Genomic DNA, 17876 nt, shown 5'->3' with positions numbered 1-17876 from the left:
CTACTAAACCCCTCTTCTACTGCACCCCCCCCCCCATTAATGCACAAATAGGCTGACACAAGACATAATTTCACTGCATTTCTTACTTCCAGTAACTATATGCATGTGACAATAAACTTCCTTGTATCCTTGTACAATAGAATTAAGGGCTTTATAAAAAAGAGTACAGATCTGAAAATGTGCACTGTTAATGGTATCCACATAATGATGGTTGTATGGTTGCTCTCCAAGGAAAAAAAAATACTCATATAGGAATATAGGTGATATAGGAGAAATGGGCTGAGTGGTCGAACTTTATTGGTCTATATCTCTGAAATGGAACAACATATCCAAATTCTTTTGATAGCTTTTGTGAGGCTTTGTCTAAACATTGTCTGTGAGAATTTTGGTGAAGATTTGATCATTTTTGAAGCCTGTGAAACTTTTTATGATGTTTGGCTTTTATATGAAATTGTGGCAAAAGTAAAAAAATTTAGAGCATAAGACCAGGGTGAAAAAGATGCATCTGAATGTAGAGATTAATATGATGAAAGAATTTTGAGTCTAGGTCAATCTGGTAAAGAGAAATTAGCATAATTAACTTTTTTTTCCAATAGCGCCACCTTTGGGTGCAGTACCCCAAATTTTGGGTTATGGGCAGAGGGGGATACTGGTAACCATACCTGAAAATTTGAAGAGTTTTGGAGTTACGGTTTAGGCTGCAGTATGACTTTTACAGAATTTTGGCCAAAAATGAACGGTACAGAAACAATAGGGGTCCTGCAGCTACGCTGCTCGGACCCCTAATAATAATAATAGGAAAAGCTAGTAACTCAATGGGGGCCTTCGCAGCTTCGCTGCTTAACAAATATTAACAAATATTAACAAAGGGTTAGGTAATTACTAGTTTGCTATTTATTATGGCACCTTATTATGGAGTGTTACCAAAAAGTGATAACAGCGTGACAAGTATAGAACATTATAGATGTGAACATTGCAAATTACATTGAAATGCTGGAATGTTGGAAACACTCAAAGGTAAACCCGAAACACTATAATATAAATATGTTTGCATGTAGCACAGGGGTTATTAGGGTGTCTTGGCTCATGTTCTCTTGATTCTGGCGTATTCTGTGCTGTCGTCTGTGTCCATCTCCACTTGGGCTGCTCTGTGTTTGTTACTATGGATCACGGTTGAGTAGGTCACCTCGTCCTACAGGAAACAACATGTCATTTTCCAACTGATACCATACTGAAAAGTTTAGAGCATACATATCACACTGTACAGTGTTGTTTGCATGTACACATAAACAAATGTACATAAAATACATACAAATTTATTTACACACATAATTATTTAAAGGCATTTTAAAGGAAAATTCCGGTATTTAGCACTTTGAGTCCCTTTTCTGGTTTGTTTTGGATGAACTAGAGTGGTGAACACCGAAATTTTTACGATTGGCCCTGTCTCGACTTTTCTGACTCGTTTTGAATTGCCTTTGACTAGTCAGAGTGGCTGCCTACAGGTATGCTCAAACATGTCCTAAAACAACCATTAAGGTTCGTTTTCAAAACTGTGCAACTTACCGAGTGGTTAGTGGTGTCGACAGGACCAATCGTCAACATTTGGTGTCCACCACTCTAGTTCATCCAAAACAAACCAGAAAAGGGACTCAAATTGCTAAATACCGGAATTTTCCTTTAAGTATTTTATTCACTCTAACCTGGTTTTCTACTCGTGTGAACATGTCATCTCTGGTTTCCTGAACAGTGCAGTACACCCTAGTGTCATCCTACAGAAATCAAGCATTGCAGACTTGAGATTAGGTAAACACATATACATGCGCACACACACACACACACTGAATAAAAAAGACGGAACACTGTCACAAGTCATTTGCAAATGGAATAAACACAATGCCCAGTACAGAGTCAAAAAAGCATAGCTGTATAAACTTACCTTTTGCTCATCCTCTTGTATCTGTCCTGATTTTGTAATTTCCCCTTTTTGGCCTAATAGAACAAAGTGTTTTGCATTTAAAAGATGTTTTGTTGTGTGTGTGTGTGTGTGTGTGTTCGTGCATACATGTGTGTATTAGCCTACCTTTGTGTCTCATGTACAGGAATATGACCACTCCCAGCAGCAGTAACAACGGCAGCACAGCAACAAGGATGAAGATGTATAATGGTGTTTTGGTTCCTCCGTTCCTCGATGAGTCTGGAAATAAACCCAGCAGTCAGTGTGAACAGAGCTGTTGCTCAATGTTACTGTGCATCACAGGACAAGTATGAGTATGACCATATTAATATCACCTACTTAAGGCCTAGCCAGGGCCCACCCAAGCATTGTGTCTTGCCCACCCAAACAGACAAGAATCTTTTTTTTTATTTTTTGGAGGGTTGTCAGCCCATAGACAGGTTTTTCAGTTGAGCATCTGTGCAATGTGCAGTCTCAAACCCAGCTTGAATGTAAATGAGTTGCCGTTGAGTGCAATAGCTGTTAGCTGTGCAGTAGGCCTAAGTATGTTTAGTAAACCCCCTCCTGATTGCTTAAAGGAAAACTCCGGCCATTGTCACATAGATCTCTGTTTCTCAAAGTAGGTAAAGTAAACTTTATTTATATAGCACATTTAATGTGACAAGCACAGACCCAATGTGCTCCAAATGAAAGAGAAAAACAACAAACACGACATGACCAAACAATAATGATAAATTTGATAAACATAAGAAGATGGATGTTAAAATACATACAATAACAAGTGAATAAAAAATAAAAATAATTATAATAAATAATTAAATGATCAATAATACAAAATATTAAAAAATAAAATAATAATAATAATTTAAAATAATAAACAATTACATTACTTAAATAGCCTTAAAAGCCTAATTAAAAGCTTGTGAGAATAAATATGTTTTAGTTTGATTTTAAAACAATAATGCCAATGTGTATATGTTTTTATTTTTTTCATTTAATCTTTTATTTATTTATTTCATATTTTATTTATTTAACTTTTTTATTTATTTAATATTTTATTTATTGATTTCATATTTCATTTATTTATTTCATTTTGGCACAAAAACATACAATACATTGTTGGAGCAGTCCTTAGTGACTAATGTGCTGAATTTGAGTGAATTCTGGGTATTGCAAGGAGCCCTTTACCTGAGGATCTTAGGGATCTGGTGTATATTATGCAATGAGCATGTCAGAAAGGAGGGAGCTACGCCCATCAATGATTTAAAAATAATCGGAAGTATTTTAAAATCAATTATTTGCTTTACTGGGAGCCAATGGAGTGATTTTAATACTGGAGTGATGTGGTGAGATCTTTGTGTTCTGGTCAGTACTCTGGCTGCGGCATTTGGATAAGCTGGAGTTTGTCTGTTTTGTCAGTCCAGCAAAAAGTGTGTTACAATAGTCTAATCGACTAGATATAAAAGCATGAACCAGCTTTTCAGGGTCTGCTTGAGTTAAAAGGCATCTAACCTTAGATATATTTATAAGATGATAAAACGCAGTCTTGGAAATATTAAATATGTGCTTCTGAAATGGACCAAGAACTGTCAGTAAGGAAACAATCGGTGCGACCTAGCTCAAGTTACTGCAGCCAAAAGCAAGATTAGCAAGGCAGCTACAGTGCTACACTCTGGGGGGCATGATTTCAAAGATGCTCCTAGTGTAGCACTGTAGCTGCAGCAACTCAAGCTAGTAGCCTACCGATTTTTTGTGTTTATGTTTTGTGTATGTCAAAACACAAACACAAAAAATCGGTAGGCTACTGTCAGTCGATAAACTGTATGTCAATGGAACTCTGTATCGCAACCCCAATATCACCACCTGGCTATAGCACATTATACCTCACGCCAACACTCATCTTGATTATAACATTGTCACCCTCAACTCTCTCTAACCCACTGTAGCCTACTGATGCTTGGATCACCTCTCTCTTCTTTCTTCTTATGTTTCACTCCTTTTTTACCTGCCAAGGGAAATTACTGCAATTCTGCTAGTCGCAGTATACATCCCGCCTACCAACAACAACAGCGATAAGAACGCGGCTCTCAGTGAACTGTACCAGGCTGTCAGTGAACAACAGACGGCACACCCAGACGGTTTCACCATCTTCACTGGAGATTTTAACCATGCTGATCTTAAAACTGTACTTCCAAAGCTACACCAGCATGTTGTTTTTCCAACAAGAGGAGATAACATCCTGGACCTGGTCTACACTACACACAAAGGAGCATACAAAGCCACCCCCCTCCCCCACATTGGACTTTCAGACCATATAACTGTTATGCTAATGCCCGCATACAGACAAAGGGTAAAGGCGAACAAACCGGTTCGTAAGCAGGTAAAAGTGTGGCCTGAGGGAGCCTCCGATGCTCTTCAAGACTGCTTTGACACAACAGACTGGGAAATGTTTAAGCAGGCAGCCACTTACAACAACCGGACAGACATAGAGGAGTATACAGACACTGTAACCTCTTACATCACCAAGTGCATCGATGATGTGACCCACACAAAAGACATCATCACTCGGGCTAACTGGAAGCCATGGCTGACAGGGGATGTCCTCAGGCTGCTGAGGGCCAGAGACAAAGCCTACAGAGCTGGGGATGAAGCTGGCATGAGAACAGCGAGAGCCAACCTGTCCCGTGGCATCAAGGAAGCAAAAAAGGAATACACTCACAAGATAACCACCCACTTCAAAGACAGCAGGAACGCACAAAGCCTATGGCAGGGCATTCAGGCCCTCACGGACTACAAGCCCACGCCACAGAGCTGTGAGAGCAACATCCCTCTGCTCAACAACCTGAACCGCTTCTTTGCTCGCTTTGAAGCACAAAACAGCACCTGCCCACAGAAGACCCATCCCCCTCTACATGAGCAGCCCCTGTGCCTCTCTGCCGACAGCGTGAAGAGGACACTTGCTGCTATCAACACCCGTAAGGCAACAGGTCCAGACAACATCCCAGGTCGTGCGCTGAAGGACTGCGCAGGGGAGCTTAAGGATGTCTTCACAGACATCTTTAACACTTCCCTGAAGCAAGCCATCGTCCCATCATGTTTCAAAGCTGCCACCATCATACCTGTGCCGAAGAAAACTGGTCCATCCTGCTTCAATGACTACAGCCCTGTGGCACTGACACCCATCATCATGAAGTGCTTTGAGCGGCTTGTCATGTCACACATCAAATCCATTCTCCCCCCCACCCTGGACCCCTTCCAGTTTGCATACCGAGCCAAGCGGTCTACAGAGGATGCAATCTGCTCTGCCCTCCACCCAGCCCTCACCCACCTGGAAAAAAGAGACTCATATGTGAGATTGCTGTTTATAGACTTCAGTTCTGCATTCAACACCATAATACCACAACAACTCATCTGCAAACTTGACAAACTGGGACTCAGTACCTACCTCTGCAACTGGCTACTGGACTTCCTCTGTCAGAGGCCTCAAGTAGTACGTGTTGGCAACAATACCTCAAGCAGCATCACACTGAGCACAGGGGCCCCCCAAGGCTGCGTGCTCAGTCCGCTGCTCTTCACCCTGCTGACGCATGACTGCACTGCAACCTACAGCAACAATCACATAGTGAAATTTGCTGACGACACAACTCTGGTGGGTCTCATCACCAAGGGCGACGAGACTCAATACAGGTTGGAGGTCGACCATCTGACCACGTGGTGCAGGGACAACAACCTCCTGCTGAACGTCAGCAAGACCAAAGAGATTGTTGTTGACTTCCGGAGAGGTCACACCCAACACCTGCCACTGACCATCGACGGTGCTGTGGTGGAGAGAGCGAGCAGCACCAAATTCCTGGGGGTGCACATCAGCGAAGACCTCTCCTGGACCACCAACACTGCATCACTGGCGAAGAGAGCTCAGCGCCGCCTGTACTTCCTGCGGAAACTCAGGCGAGCAAGTGCTCCACCAGCCATCATGACCACATTCTACCGAGGCACCATTGAGAGCATCCTCTCCAGCTGTATCGCTGTGTGGGGCGGAAGCTGCACTGAATACAACAGGAAAGCCCTGCAGCGCATAGTGAACACAGCTGGAAGGATTATTGGTGCTTCACTCCCCTCCCTGAAGGACATTTACACCACCCACCTCACCCGCAAGGCGACCAAAATTGTGAGTGATGCAAGTCACCCCGCTCACAATCTGTTCGATCTACTGCCCTCTGGGAAGAGGTACAGAAGCCTGCGCTCCCGCACTACCAGACTCACCAACAGCTTCATACACCAAGCTGTAAGGATGCTGAACTCTCTCCCTCCTCTCCCCCCCCCCACCCTCAGCTACATAACATCCTGGACATTGGACATTGGACCCACAATGGCCGCGTGCACTACTCCACTTGCACACTTGTACACTTGTGTCCTGAAAACACAACACTTCTGCTGCTCTTACATAACTTGCACCACTATGTCACTTTCTTTCTTACTTAGGTCAAACAGAACTACCCAAGCCTTTTATTGGCCTGACTTTGCACTAGTATTTTATTGACTGTCTATGCACAATTTCAACCAAATTTTGCTGCTCTTATTTTTTTCATTATTATATGTGCCCTCTTATTTACTTACTTTTTTGTTTACTTGAATGTTATGTTTGTCTGTGGACTTTAATTGGTAAAATATGTCTTGTCTTCACCGTGGGATAGTGAGAAACGTAATTTCGATCTCTTTGTATGTCTGGAACATGTGAAGAAATTGACAATAAAGCTGACTTTGACTTTGACTTTGACTTTTGCTCCCCCTACCCACCCATTCTCTCTTGCTCTCTCAATGCTTAATGTTATTCATTGTGTTTTGTCTATACATGTTTGCTTGTGTGTCCTGTCTGTGTGTTTGTTTATTATGTCTATAGGCTAAAGTCAAATTATGATCTGTATGTTTTCAATGCTAAACAGGACATTTTCATGCTGTCACCACTCCAGAACCAAATTCCTACCTCCTTATTCTCTATATTCTTCTCAGCCCCTACCCTTTACATCTCATTCGCACACCACATTACATACCTATGCCTCCACCCCCCCTTCTCCCTCTCCTATCTAACTGACACCTGCACACACTCTCACACACACAATACCCATTTTATCAAACATTTTCATAACTGCACAATCACAACATGGTACCACTTCCTGACATGGAACATCCGTGGGATTGGATCTCAGGTGAAGAGGCTTAAAATCTTAAATCATTTGGATAGTTTAAAAGCTGACATATGTCTCCTACAAGAAACTCATCTCTCAGAATTAGACTACACCCGTATCAAATCAGGACAATTTAATCGCATTTTCTCAGCTCATTACAATACAAAACAAAGGGGAGTTTGCATTCTGATTAACAAAAGAATCTCATTCATCCATAACACCACCATCACAGACCCAGAAGGACGTTTTGTCATCATAAACATCTCAATTCACAATACCCCTGTAACAATTGTTAATGTTTATGGCCCTAATACAGACAACCCAGTTTTCTTTCAGAACCTCTTCACCTCCATCTCAACTCTATCTGGCTGTCCCATCATAATCGCAGGCGACTTCAATACAGACCCCACAATTGACAGATCTGATCACTCTAAAAGCAAACAAATCTGGCAATCCACAAAAACAATAAAACAGTTCATGAGCGATTCCGGCCTTGGCGATTGTTGGCGGCTTCAGCACCCAGACTCCAAATGCTACTCTTTTTTTCTCTCCGGTCCACCACTCCTATTCCCGTATTGATTATTTTCTAATCAGCAACTCTATAATGAAAAATATCTCTGATTCAACAATTCATCCCATAGTCATTAGCGATCATGCCCCAGTTACAATTAAATGGAACATAACTAACCAGCAGCAACCATCTAGCAAATGGCGTTTTAATACATCCCTCTTACAAGACCCAAATTTCATCAGCTTTGTTGGGAGAGAGTGGGCATTCTTTCTAGAAGTGAACAACTCCCCTGAATCATCTCCTTCCCTTCTGTGGGAAACAGGAAAAGCAGTACTCAGAGGAAGAATCATCTCATATTCAGTATACAAAAAAAGAAGGAAAAAGAACAGGAAGTAGAACTCAACAATAAAATTAAACAGTTAGAAGAAACCAATGCAAGCAACCCAACTGAAGAAACACAGGCAAAACTTAGGAAACATAAATTCAAACTCAATGAAATACTCAATATACTCAATTCAAACTCAATGAAATACTCAACACACTCAATTTATGATTCACCGTCTAAGGCAGGAAAACTTCCACCATAGCAATAAATCAGGTAAATACTTAGCAAATCAAATTCAACGTAACAAAGAAAAATCAACAATCCCAGTCATAAAGAACTCAGCAGGGAAGCTAACCAGTTCACCCGAAGAAATAAATCATGTTTTTTACCAGTTTTACAATAAACTATATTCTTCAGAAATAAACCAGGAATTCATAGACTCTTTCCTAAACAGCATCAAATTACCACAACTCAATGAGACCCAAATAAATAACCTGGAATCACCTATAACTCAACAAGAACTGTTTGATGCCCCGAAACAGATGCCCAATAATAAAGCACCAGGTCCGGATGGCTTCCCTGCTGAGTTCTACAAACAATTTTGGACCATTTTAGCTCCACTTTTCACCAGAATGATTAATGAATCAAAACAGAAAGGACGTCTTCCAACCAGTTCCACCACAGCCTCAATTTCACTGCTCCTCAAGCCCAGTAAGGACCCAACATTGCCATCCAGCTACCGGCCAATCTCTCTCCTCAATGTGGACAATAAGATAATCGCAAAAATGCTAGCACACAGATTAGCAAAGGTCACCCCATCCATTATCCACCCAGACCAAACAGGCTTCATTAAAGGCAGAATTTCATCCACCAACACCCGCAGACTGTTTAATATAATGTATCACTCCACAAATGTTCAAGATAATACCATCATAGCAACTCTGGACGCAGAAAAAGCATTTGATAGGGTGAACTGGAATTTCCTGTTTTCCAACTTAGGGAGGTTTGGCTTCGGGGAGTCGTTCATTAACTGGATTAAACTTCTATACACCTCTCCTTCAGCCACAGTAATCACCAATGGACTAACATCACAAAGTTTCACTCTTCACCGGGGAACTAGACAAGGGTGCCCACTCTCCCCCTCACTATTTACAATCTTCATTGAACCCCTAGCAGCTGCCATCCATCAGAACCCCCTCATCAAAGGTGTCCAGACTCCATATATGCATAACAAAATCAGCCTTTATGCCGACGACATTCTTCTCTTTCTTCAAGACCCCACTACATCAGTAAAAGAAACCATCAAACTAATTGACACATTCTCTAAAATTTCTGAATACTCAATCAATTGGAATAAATCTGCAATTCTCCCATTACATCCCAACAGCTGGGATGTGACAGCCAACTCTTCACCTATTCCACTCTGCACTAACTATATCACTTACTTAGGGATAAAAGTCTCCCCTAGGCTGTCAGCATAGTTCGAATTACAGGGGGTACTGGGGGGTACTATACCCCCCAATGAAGACCCAGTACCCCCCAAAGAGACAGAAATATCAGTTTTGGGGGGGTCAGATATTTTTTATGATATTGTGAAAAAATATAATTACAGTTACAATACAAGTCAACTCCTGTTTTCACTGTAGAAATATTTTAATGTAAAGCGATTTCAGAAACTCCTATTGTGGACCGTACCATTTTTAACCACCGTGGCGCTAGAAGCAACTGAGCAAGTGTCAACATTGAATGACAAAACGCTAAGTAAATTCCTCCAGTAGGCTAAATTCGGTTTGCTGCTGACGTGCATGGGTAGGCCTAAATGTAAATTGCTAACTGACGTCTAGCTTGTTGAAAATGTGTTATTTTACAACCTTCATTTATAAACGTGCTTGTTCTTTCATAGCTCATGTCACCTCTTCATACATTGAATTACTGGCTACTTACCTGCTACTTACTTACCCACTGAGGCTAGTAAAGTGGACCTTGGTTAGTTACCAAGGTTAGTTAGCAAGGTAATTCTCTATTTAAATAAACCTTTACATTGTGGTGAGGTAAAATCGATTGTCATTTCCAAGGAGATGAACTCCATAGCCTAGGTGTCCATTCTCATTATATCTTGAATAAATTATTGTGCCCTTTGGCACAATAATTAGTTTTAGTTAGTTTAGATTAGTTTGGCACAGATCCTGTGTTTTTATATTACACAGAGGGTCTGATGTAGCTAAGCCTACATAATATCAGTGAAACCTGTGGAAACATAAAAAGACCCAAGTAGCCTAGGCTAAATATGTGCTAGTATTTGAATTTGTTTTTAATTGGTTGGTATTGTTTTTACATTCTATTATTTCCTATTTTTAGTTTGATAAATGTAGTTTCATCTGAGAACCCTGATATCTTAACGAAACTATTTTCTATCTACAAACAATTACATTAAAAGTGTAGGTGCAGTTAGGTTTTATACACTGTTCATATGTTATAAGTAAAGGGGTACCCAGCAGACAGGCGAGGCACAGGATAAAAGCCGTGAGCAGACCGCAGGGAGACGACACGATGAGGGCAGAGGGCAGAGTTGATCAAAACAGTTCTCTTTTGGCCAATCAGCTCCACTTCATTTACAAATGGCTACACCCCACCCCCTCAGACAACACCTGGTTAGACCTAGAACAAACAATCTGTAAAGAAATTAAAATCTCAGATCTCCCTTTCTGCAGCCAGTCAATCAAAAAACATCCATCCTTCAAAGCCCCAACAATTTAATCTACTCTGACAGCCTGGTGGAGATTCTACCACATCACTGATTCACCTATAGCACTATCAATTCGCACCCCGATTTGGAATAACCCAGATTTCACCGTCAATAAAAAACCACTTAACTTTCATACATGGATGGGAAAGGGTATCACTCACCTTCAACACATTATTCAAGACAATAATCTGGCCTCATTTTCCTGTTTGGTCCAGAAGCACGGCATCGAGAGTAAACACTTCTTACAATACCTGCAAATTAAATAATCTATCCTAGGAAAAAAGTAACATCCAGACAGCTAACCTTGACATTCCCCCACCAATCTCAGAGCTGCTTAATATTCCCTCTCCCAAAAAAATACTCTCCCAAATTTACAAAATTATATCTCATTCAGAAAAAACAATTGGCCTGCCATATCACAAATGGGAATCAGACTTATCAATTACTCCCGGTGCAGACTTCTATGGTTATGGTTATGGTTATGGATTTAGCAGACGCCTTTGTCCAAAGCGACACATAAATACAAAACAACATAATAATATTTAAAATTGAACAGGGAACAGATTAAAATGTAGGTCAAATATAGTAAGGAGAATAGTTGTAGTACACAATAATATCAATTCAAGCAATAGCCTAATAAAAAGCAATGTAAAAAAGGGGAAAGGCAATAATAAAACAATAATGTCAATTCAATCAATAATATAAAAACAATGACATGCTAAGACTACATTAAGGAGAATATCAATAATAAACAATAATGACAAATTAATTAACAGCCCAATTAAAATAAAACAACATTATATAAACCATAACACATAAGCGCTTAAACAACTAAGTATATGTTGAATAGGAATGTCTTTAGACCCCTCTTAAACGACCCAAAACTACCACAGGAACGGAGAGCACTGGGCAGTTCATTCCACCAACATGGAACCACTGAAGAAAAGAGTCTGGAATTAGACCCAGTTTTCATGACTGGTCGACACAACATACGCTCACCAGAAGACCGCAGTGGGCGGTTGGGGATGTAAGGCTTGATTATTGAATTAAAATAACTAGGAGCAGATCTACTGCTTGAGACTTCTGGACCAAAATGTGCAAAAACATCTACCTCATGAAAAAGAATAGTAATCTACAACTAATACAATACAAGGTTCTTCACAGATTTCACTTCACTGCACATAAATTGGCTAAAATGGGGTTTGGTTCGGATCTATGCTCTCACTGCACACAAAACAACCCAGACACATACATCCATGCGGTTTGGCATTGCACTCCAATCAACCACTTCTGGGTGAGTGTCACAAAATCTCTCTCTTCCATCTTTGGCTGTCACATCCCAGCATCCCCTTCCTTATGCATACTTGGTGATACATCCACAGTCAATTTAAGCAACTCTTGCAATAAAACACTGCTGGCAGCGCTGACTATCGCCAAGAAAACAATCCTCATGAACTGGAAATCTAGGAACAATGTTCACATCACTCATTGGAAAAACTTGTTAACAGACTATATATCATTAGAAAACCTATCAACTACAAGCGTAATCAATACTCAATACAGGATACAACCTCTCCTTGGTACCCCTTTATCACCTACCTACAGTCCTGACCCTCTTTGCCTGAGATCCATCTCCACACCAACACATTTCATCAACAGATACACATATCCTCGAACACTGGGCAGGGGATGGTAGCTGGAACTATTATTGTTATTATTATTATTATTATTATTATTACTATTATTATTATTATTATTATTATTATTAATAGCAAATAAATAGCATCCTCTTCTTCCCCTCCCCCCTTTTATTTACATCTCTGGTAACTTTACTAATTGTAATGTCAATGGTGTTTGCAATAAAAAATAAATAAATAAATAAATAAATAAAAATGATCCAATTTGACTGTGTTGCTATGTTTTTTTATATCAATGTGGCTAGGGATGTAATGGTATGAAATTTTAACCTCACGGTTATAGTGACCAAAATTATCACGGTGTTTGGTATTATTGCGGTATTTTTAAAAGTGTCAAAAGTTAACTGAACTTACATTGAGGAAGGGATCACATCTTACTAAGTAGATGTGATCCCTTTATTCTGGTGCATTTTAGGTGGCCTATTGCTACTGGAGAAGGACATATGTTCATTCACATTCATAGGCCTAAATCCTGCCGAAACAAACGTTGTGGCTACATGATACAGTGCACATTTTGCAGTGAAAATGTTCCGCCTTTTAAAAGCAGGTGTAGCCTAATCCGAATCTCAGTTAAATCCATCAATTAGACATCAGAATCAGTACCAGTTTTGTTCCATTGTACCAGGCCTACTGTATGTCAAAAGCAGGCTCGGATGAAGCTAGAAAGGATTAAACACGGTTTCCACACCGTGGTAATTAACCGTGATAATTATGATATTTGAAATGAAAACGGTAATTGTTATCTTCAACATTTTTATCACGGTTTACCATTATACCGGTAACCGTTACATCCCTAAATGTGGCATGCAAACGTTTGTAATGTATCTTATGTTTTCAAGTCAAGTAATCTCTAAAGCCTCTCAAGCCCCAGCTTCAAGAGGAATCAGTGCTGGTTTTGCAGCTACATGTATATTTAATCAAAGTATCACCACAATTGTATCCAGATGTATTTATCGTACAGATGTTAACACGACCATGCAAGACAAGGGCACCAGCAAAGGTACTGGTAAAGCTGGAAAGATCACACACCAGCCAGAAAATGAAGGTACTTTTTAACCAGAGATAATATACATGTGAGTGGTGGAAGAGCCAGCAGCACACACCACCACATAACTACTGTAGCACAGCAGTTTTAAAGAATAGCACACAAACTCTAAACTTGAGCAATAGATACCAAAAAATCAGAATGGGTTGCTATGCCAATGTCAATGTGAAAATGCTATTTAAACATTCAAAGATCACTAAAGAGGAAATTGTGTTATACTATTGTCCTAAATGTAATATGCAATGTTGATAAAGGGGACAAACCTTTTTCTTTAGTTACTGGTGTGTGTGTTTTAGGTGGTGCTTTAGATGGCAACACGCTTGCTGGTGATATAGGATGAAGATATGGAACAGAAAGAAATATATTTTAATGAAAGGACCACTGATGTCATGGTAATGATTAAAACCATTTATAATCAGATGATAAAACATAAAAAATGCTGACCTTTAATAAGGAGGTTAATTTCCCTGACCTGTTTATTAAGAAAGCACCTATATATTCCCTGGTCCTCCTCAGTCAGGTCTGATATGAGCAGAGAAGCATTTCCTGGTGAAAGATGCTTAAACATCTGAACTCTGCCTCTATAGGGTCCACTTGTACTGGGTACTTCCATGGGTAAGCCATTTGGAGACCCTCTCGATCTGAAGACATCCCAGTTCACACTCTCAGGTTTGACATGCAGAGGAGAACAGGAGCAGGGCAGCAGCACAGATTCTCCTGAGCTTTTCACAATCTCAAATCTTGTGTTCTTTTCCATTAGAGAGCATTCTGGAAGAAACATGACACTTATCAAATATTGTCTAAACCCAACATAGCTCAGTTTCTTGTCATGAGCATTTTCCCCTTCTTTTCACATAGGCCTACATCATAACAACATATAGAACTACAACACAAATTGTATTGCTGAAGCAGTATCCTTGTCATTCTGAATCAGTTGCAGTAAAATAGTCAATTCTGTCTAAAATATTATTACATAATAAAAGTCCTACCTTCAACTCTAAGTGTGATGTCTCTGTAGCTGGAGGTCCAGCCCTCACACCTGTAGTTTCCCTCATCCTCTTTAGTCAGGTCTGATATGAGCAGGGAGAGATTTCCTGGAGATTCCTGATTAAACATGTGAATCCTGTCCGGGAGGTGAGATTTGGTGGGATAAATCAGTTGGTGTGTGTTTTTCATCCATCTTAAGTGGTGAGGTTCATCCTGGAGATTAGCACAGGAGCACGGCAGGAGAACATATTCACCAGGATATTTAGTGACTTTAATACTGTTCGTATCTTGCAGACTGCAGCCTTTGGAAACACAAAAAATATTGGATCACTCCTCACCTGTAAATCCAAATATTTCTTACAGTTTTTCTTCATTGCTTGAATGCTTTTGTCAACTCAAACTTCACATTTTCAAAACAACTAACACAGGCCTAAAGAGAAGCACTATGGTTACAATGATATGTTTGCAAAAAGCTTTAAAACGTACAACACATTTAAAACATGAAACAGAAGCAGAAGAATATTTCCTTCACACACAATTTGAGGTCAAATCAGTGAATGCTTTCAAACTATCGTTGCACAATAATTCCAAAAATTCCAGATTCCAAAAATAATTCCGTGGAAATGCATGGATTCCAGTTGCTGCTACTGGAAGAAACTGGAATCCATGCATTTCCACTGAATTATTTTTGGAATCTGATCCCTTATCATACCTGTTCATTCTTACTTGTCGCTCGACTTATCGTGACTAAATTCAAGATGGCTGCAAACGCTAAACTTTGTGAAGATACTGTCTGTATAAATCGTCTTGTAAGTAAACTACCAGTGCTTTTTCAAAGTTCTCAATGTCTCGTTTTAAATGTCAGGGCCCTCGGAAGTCTACCAATGAAGTGTGGAGATACATTGAGCCTCGTAAATAGTGTAAAACAGTGATTTATTTGCATGGCTAGCCCGATGCCGAAGCACCACCATTGAAAAAGCTGTTGGTAGCATCGGCTAACTAGCGCCAGATTTTGGAGTGCAGGGGACAAGCCGAGATGGGCTATGAGACATACGTTCACACTCGGTATCATGTTTCAACACACTTTAGGTCAATATCACACCGGAATTCTCCTTTAATTAACGACCGTCTTTGGAGGAGTTAGAACAATCATAGTTTGTGGTTTTATATTGTATGAGTTGTAAATTAGTGTTGCTGGTCATAGTAAAGATGTTCCTGCAGATTTGTGTCCAGAAATTGGGGTCGGGAGGTCACTTTCCCATTTTGTTTTGGGGAGTGTTATGGTGGGGTTTATAGAAGAGATGAGTTTGTAGAGCTTTGATATAAGTGTTTTGGAGTGGTTGGACATTTCCATTAGTTGTTCACTGGTGTTGGAAAGTTGTAAGGTGTTGTTAGTTATTTTTATTTTGGATTTGATTAAGGATTTCAGCTGTTGGTAGTGGAGGAATTGGTCTCTCCCGATCCCAAATTTCTGGATGATTGAGGTAAATGTGTTTGTGTTTTTCAAAAACATGATAGAGGTGGGAGATTCCCTTTTGCTGCCATTTGGGAAAATAGATAGGTGAATTGTGCAGTCGAAAGTCAGGGTTGTGCCAGAGGGGGGTGAGCCTAGTATAGGGTTGATTTTGTCATTTTGTTGGCTTTCCACCAGGCTGTCAGAGTTGAGGATATTGTGATGTTATGAAAGAAGTCTGTAATTGTTTTGTTTTTTTGTCTTTTCAGTAAAAATGGATGGTGAGAGGGTCTAGGGGTTTTGAACCATTTGTCTGTCGGGGTAATTGGGATCATAGAGAATAGATAGTTGAGCTGTGGGAGAGTTTTCATTCAGCTTCATTGCTGTAATTCGGCCTGGAGTTTTTTCCAGTGTTTATCGTCTTCTATTCTCTTCAGGAGTGGAGCTACTCTCATTACTCTATGTGCCTTTGGCCTCTTTGATCCATGCTTGCAATAGCAGTGCAGACTCAGAGGTGCTATCTTTTATAAATAAGGAGTGATTGTTGATTAAAGAATTGTGCAAGTGAGTTTCACACAGATATTCAATTTATGTTAGCTGTGAAAAGATGTTTCTCATTTGTTCAGCACAGTTAATCTAATTGGAGTTTGGAGTCTTTCTATGACAGGTATGTTAAATGTTTGAAAAAGGGTTTGAAGTTAAACTAATGAAAACATCTTAGTACATTTGCTTGGTCAAATTTAAGATTATTTTCCTCAGTGGTTCATCGTTGGTGGAATGAGTTGCCCTGTGCATTTTTGCGATAGCTTTAAAGAGAGGTCTAAAGACGTATATGTTCAGTTTACACTTAATTAATTAAGTGGTTCTTATGACTTATGGGTTTTATATTTATGGTATTTGTTTATGTTCATTATTGATTGTTGATAATGTATTGACATTATTGTTATCATTACTATCCTTAATGAAGCCTTACCTACTTTTTATAACTGTTTGCTGTTACTTTTAATTGTGGTATTATAATATTTGTAAGTCGCTTTGGTCAAAAGAATCTGCTAAATTACATAAACTTAAACTTATGCTGTGGTAAGAAGGTGAAGATGAAGATCAAGTGGATCCCAATTCCATTAACTGCATCTTAGCAATCAAGAAAAACTGTAATCCATTTATATATTTACTGATCCTTTTGGAAATTCATCTTGTACCATACAGCTCGTCAGATAGACAGAAAACAGCCAACAACAGGACCACTAAACCCTTCCATAATTCCACACAAAAACAATACACAACATCAAGTATCTCTACATTCTAAACTATTATTTATTCAACAGATGTACTGTGGTTTATACAAACAGTTTGCCTACATGATCAGATTTCACTGATCCCTGTCATGAAAGCAACCTAACAACACGTACATACGTACATATGTATACACTCTGAAATCTATGACTATGAATTAAGAGACTATTCTGGAAAGTCATAATTCAGTCTGGTGTTGTAGTAACTCACCTGATGCAATTCTGACCATCCAGCAGAAGAAAAGCAAAATAATCCGCGGCATATTTACTGATAAGTCGCCTTTGCTACGCCTTTCTCTCACATACGGCAAGAGTGTTAGCAGCTCTAATGCAACATCCTTCCTTTTACACTTCTCTATTTGTTTCTCTCTGCCATCCCCTGAAACTGCATCACATGGAAGTGGTTGAGGAGAGCAACAATAAAGTTCTGTTTTCAGCTCAACTCAACAGCAATGATGCACCCACTGTCAGAAACTATACAAACATTTTCAATATGTATTAAATAAGCATTTTTTAAAATTGTATATAACCTTAGGCCTCTAAAATACCAATTAAAAAAAAGGGGTCTTGTCTTGTACGGTTGCTGACAGAAATTTGAATTTAGAATGCAGTGGCCCATTCCACTTCACAAAGGTCCATGTACTGTAGGAATGTATTGCAACAAGATCATGCAT

The 17876-nt window shown here is 39.7% G+C and overlaps 1 protein-coding gene across 3 annotated transcripts; it reads right to left on the bottom strand.

Moving 5' to 3' along the window:
• Positions 1-871: 871 nt before the first annotated feature.
• On the bottom strand, positions 872-17566 carry LOC121707706. 3 transcript variants are annotated; one of them, XM_042090439.1, is made up of 8 exons: positions 17414-17566; positions 14457-14756; positions 13912-14235; positions 13731-13790; positions 2084-2197; positions 1940-1992; positions 1704-1772; positions 872-1192 (listed from the first exon to the last, which is right to left on the bottom strand). In XM_042090439.1, exons 1-8 carry the CDS (start codon positions 17463-17465, stop codon positions 1085-1087), a joined length of 1080 nt encoding a protein of 359 aa, XP_041946373.1. In that variant the 5' UTR covers positions 17466-17566; the 3' UTR covers positions 872-1084. The 3 variants fall into 3 exon arrangements, with proteins under 3 accessions (XP_041946373.1, XP_041946375.1, XP_041946374.1); XM_042090441.1 differs by having other exon boundaries at positions 14457-14667; positions 17414-17560; XM_042090440.1 differs by lacking the exon at positions 17414-17566 and adding an exon at positions 14793-14843 and having other exon boundaries at positions 14457-14667.
• Between the last annotated feature and the right edge of the window lie 310 nt (positions 17567-17876).

The sequence above is a fragment of the Alosa sapidissima genome, chromosome 4 (assembly GCF_018492685.1).
Source record: "Alosa sapidissima isolate fAloSap1 chromosome 4, fAloSap1.pri, whole genome shotgun sequence".
NCBI lineage: Eukaryota > Metazoa > Chordata > Actinopteri > Clupeiformes > Clupeidae > Alosa > Alosa sapidissima.
Note: the sequence above shows the minus strand (reverse complement) of the source record. Positions and strands in the feature narration are given on the sequence as shown.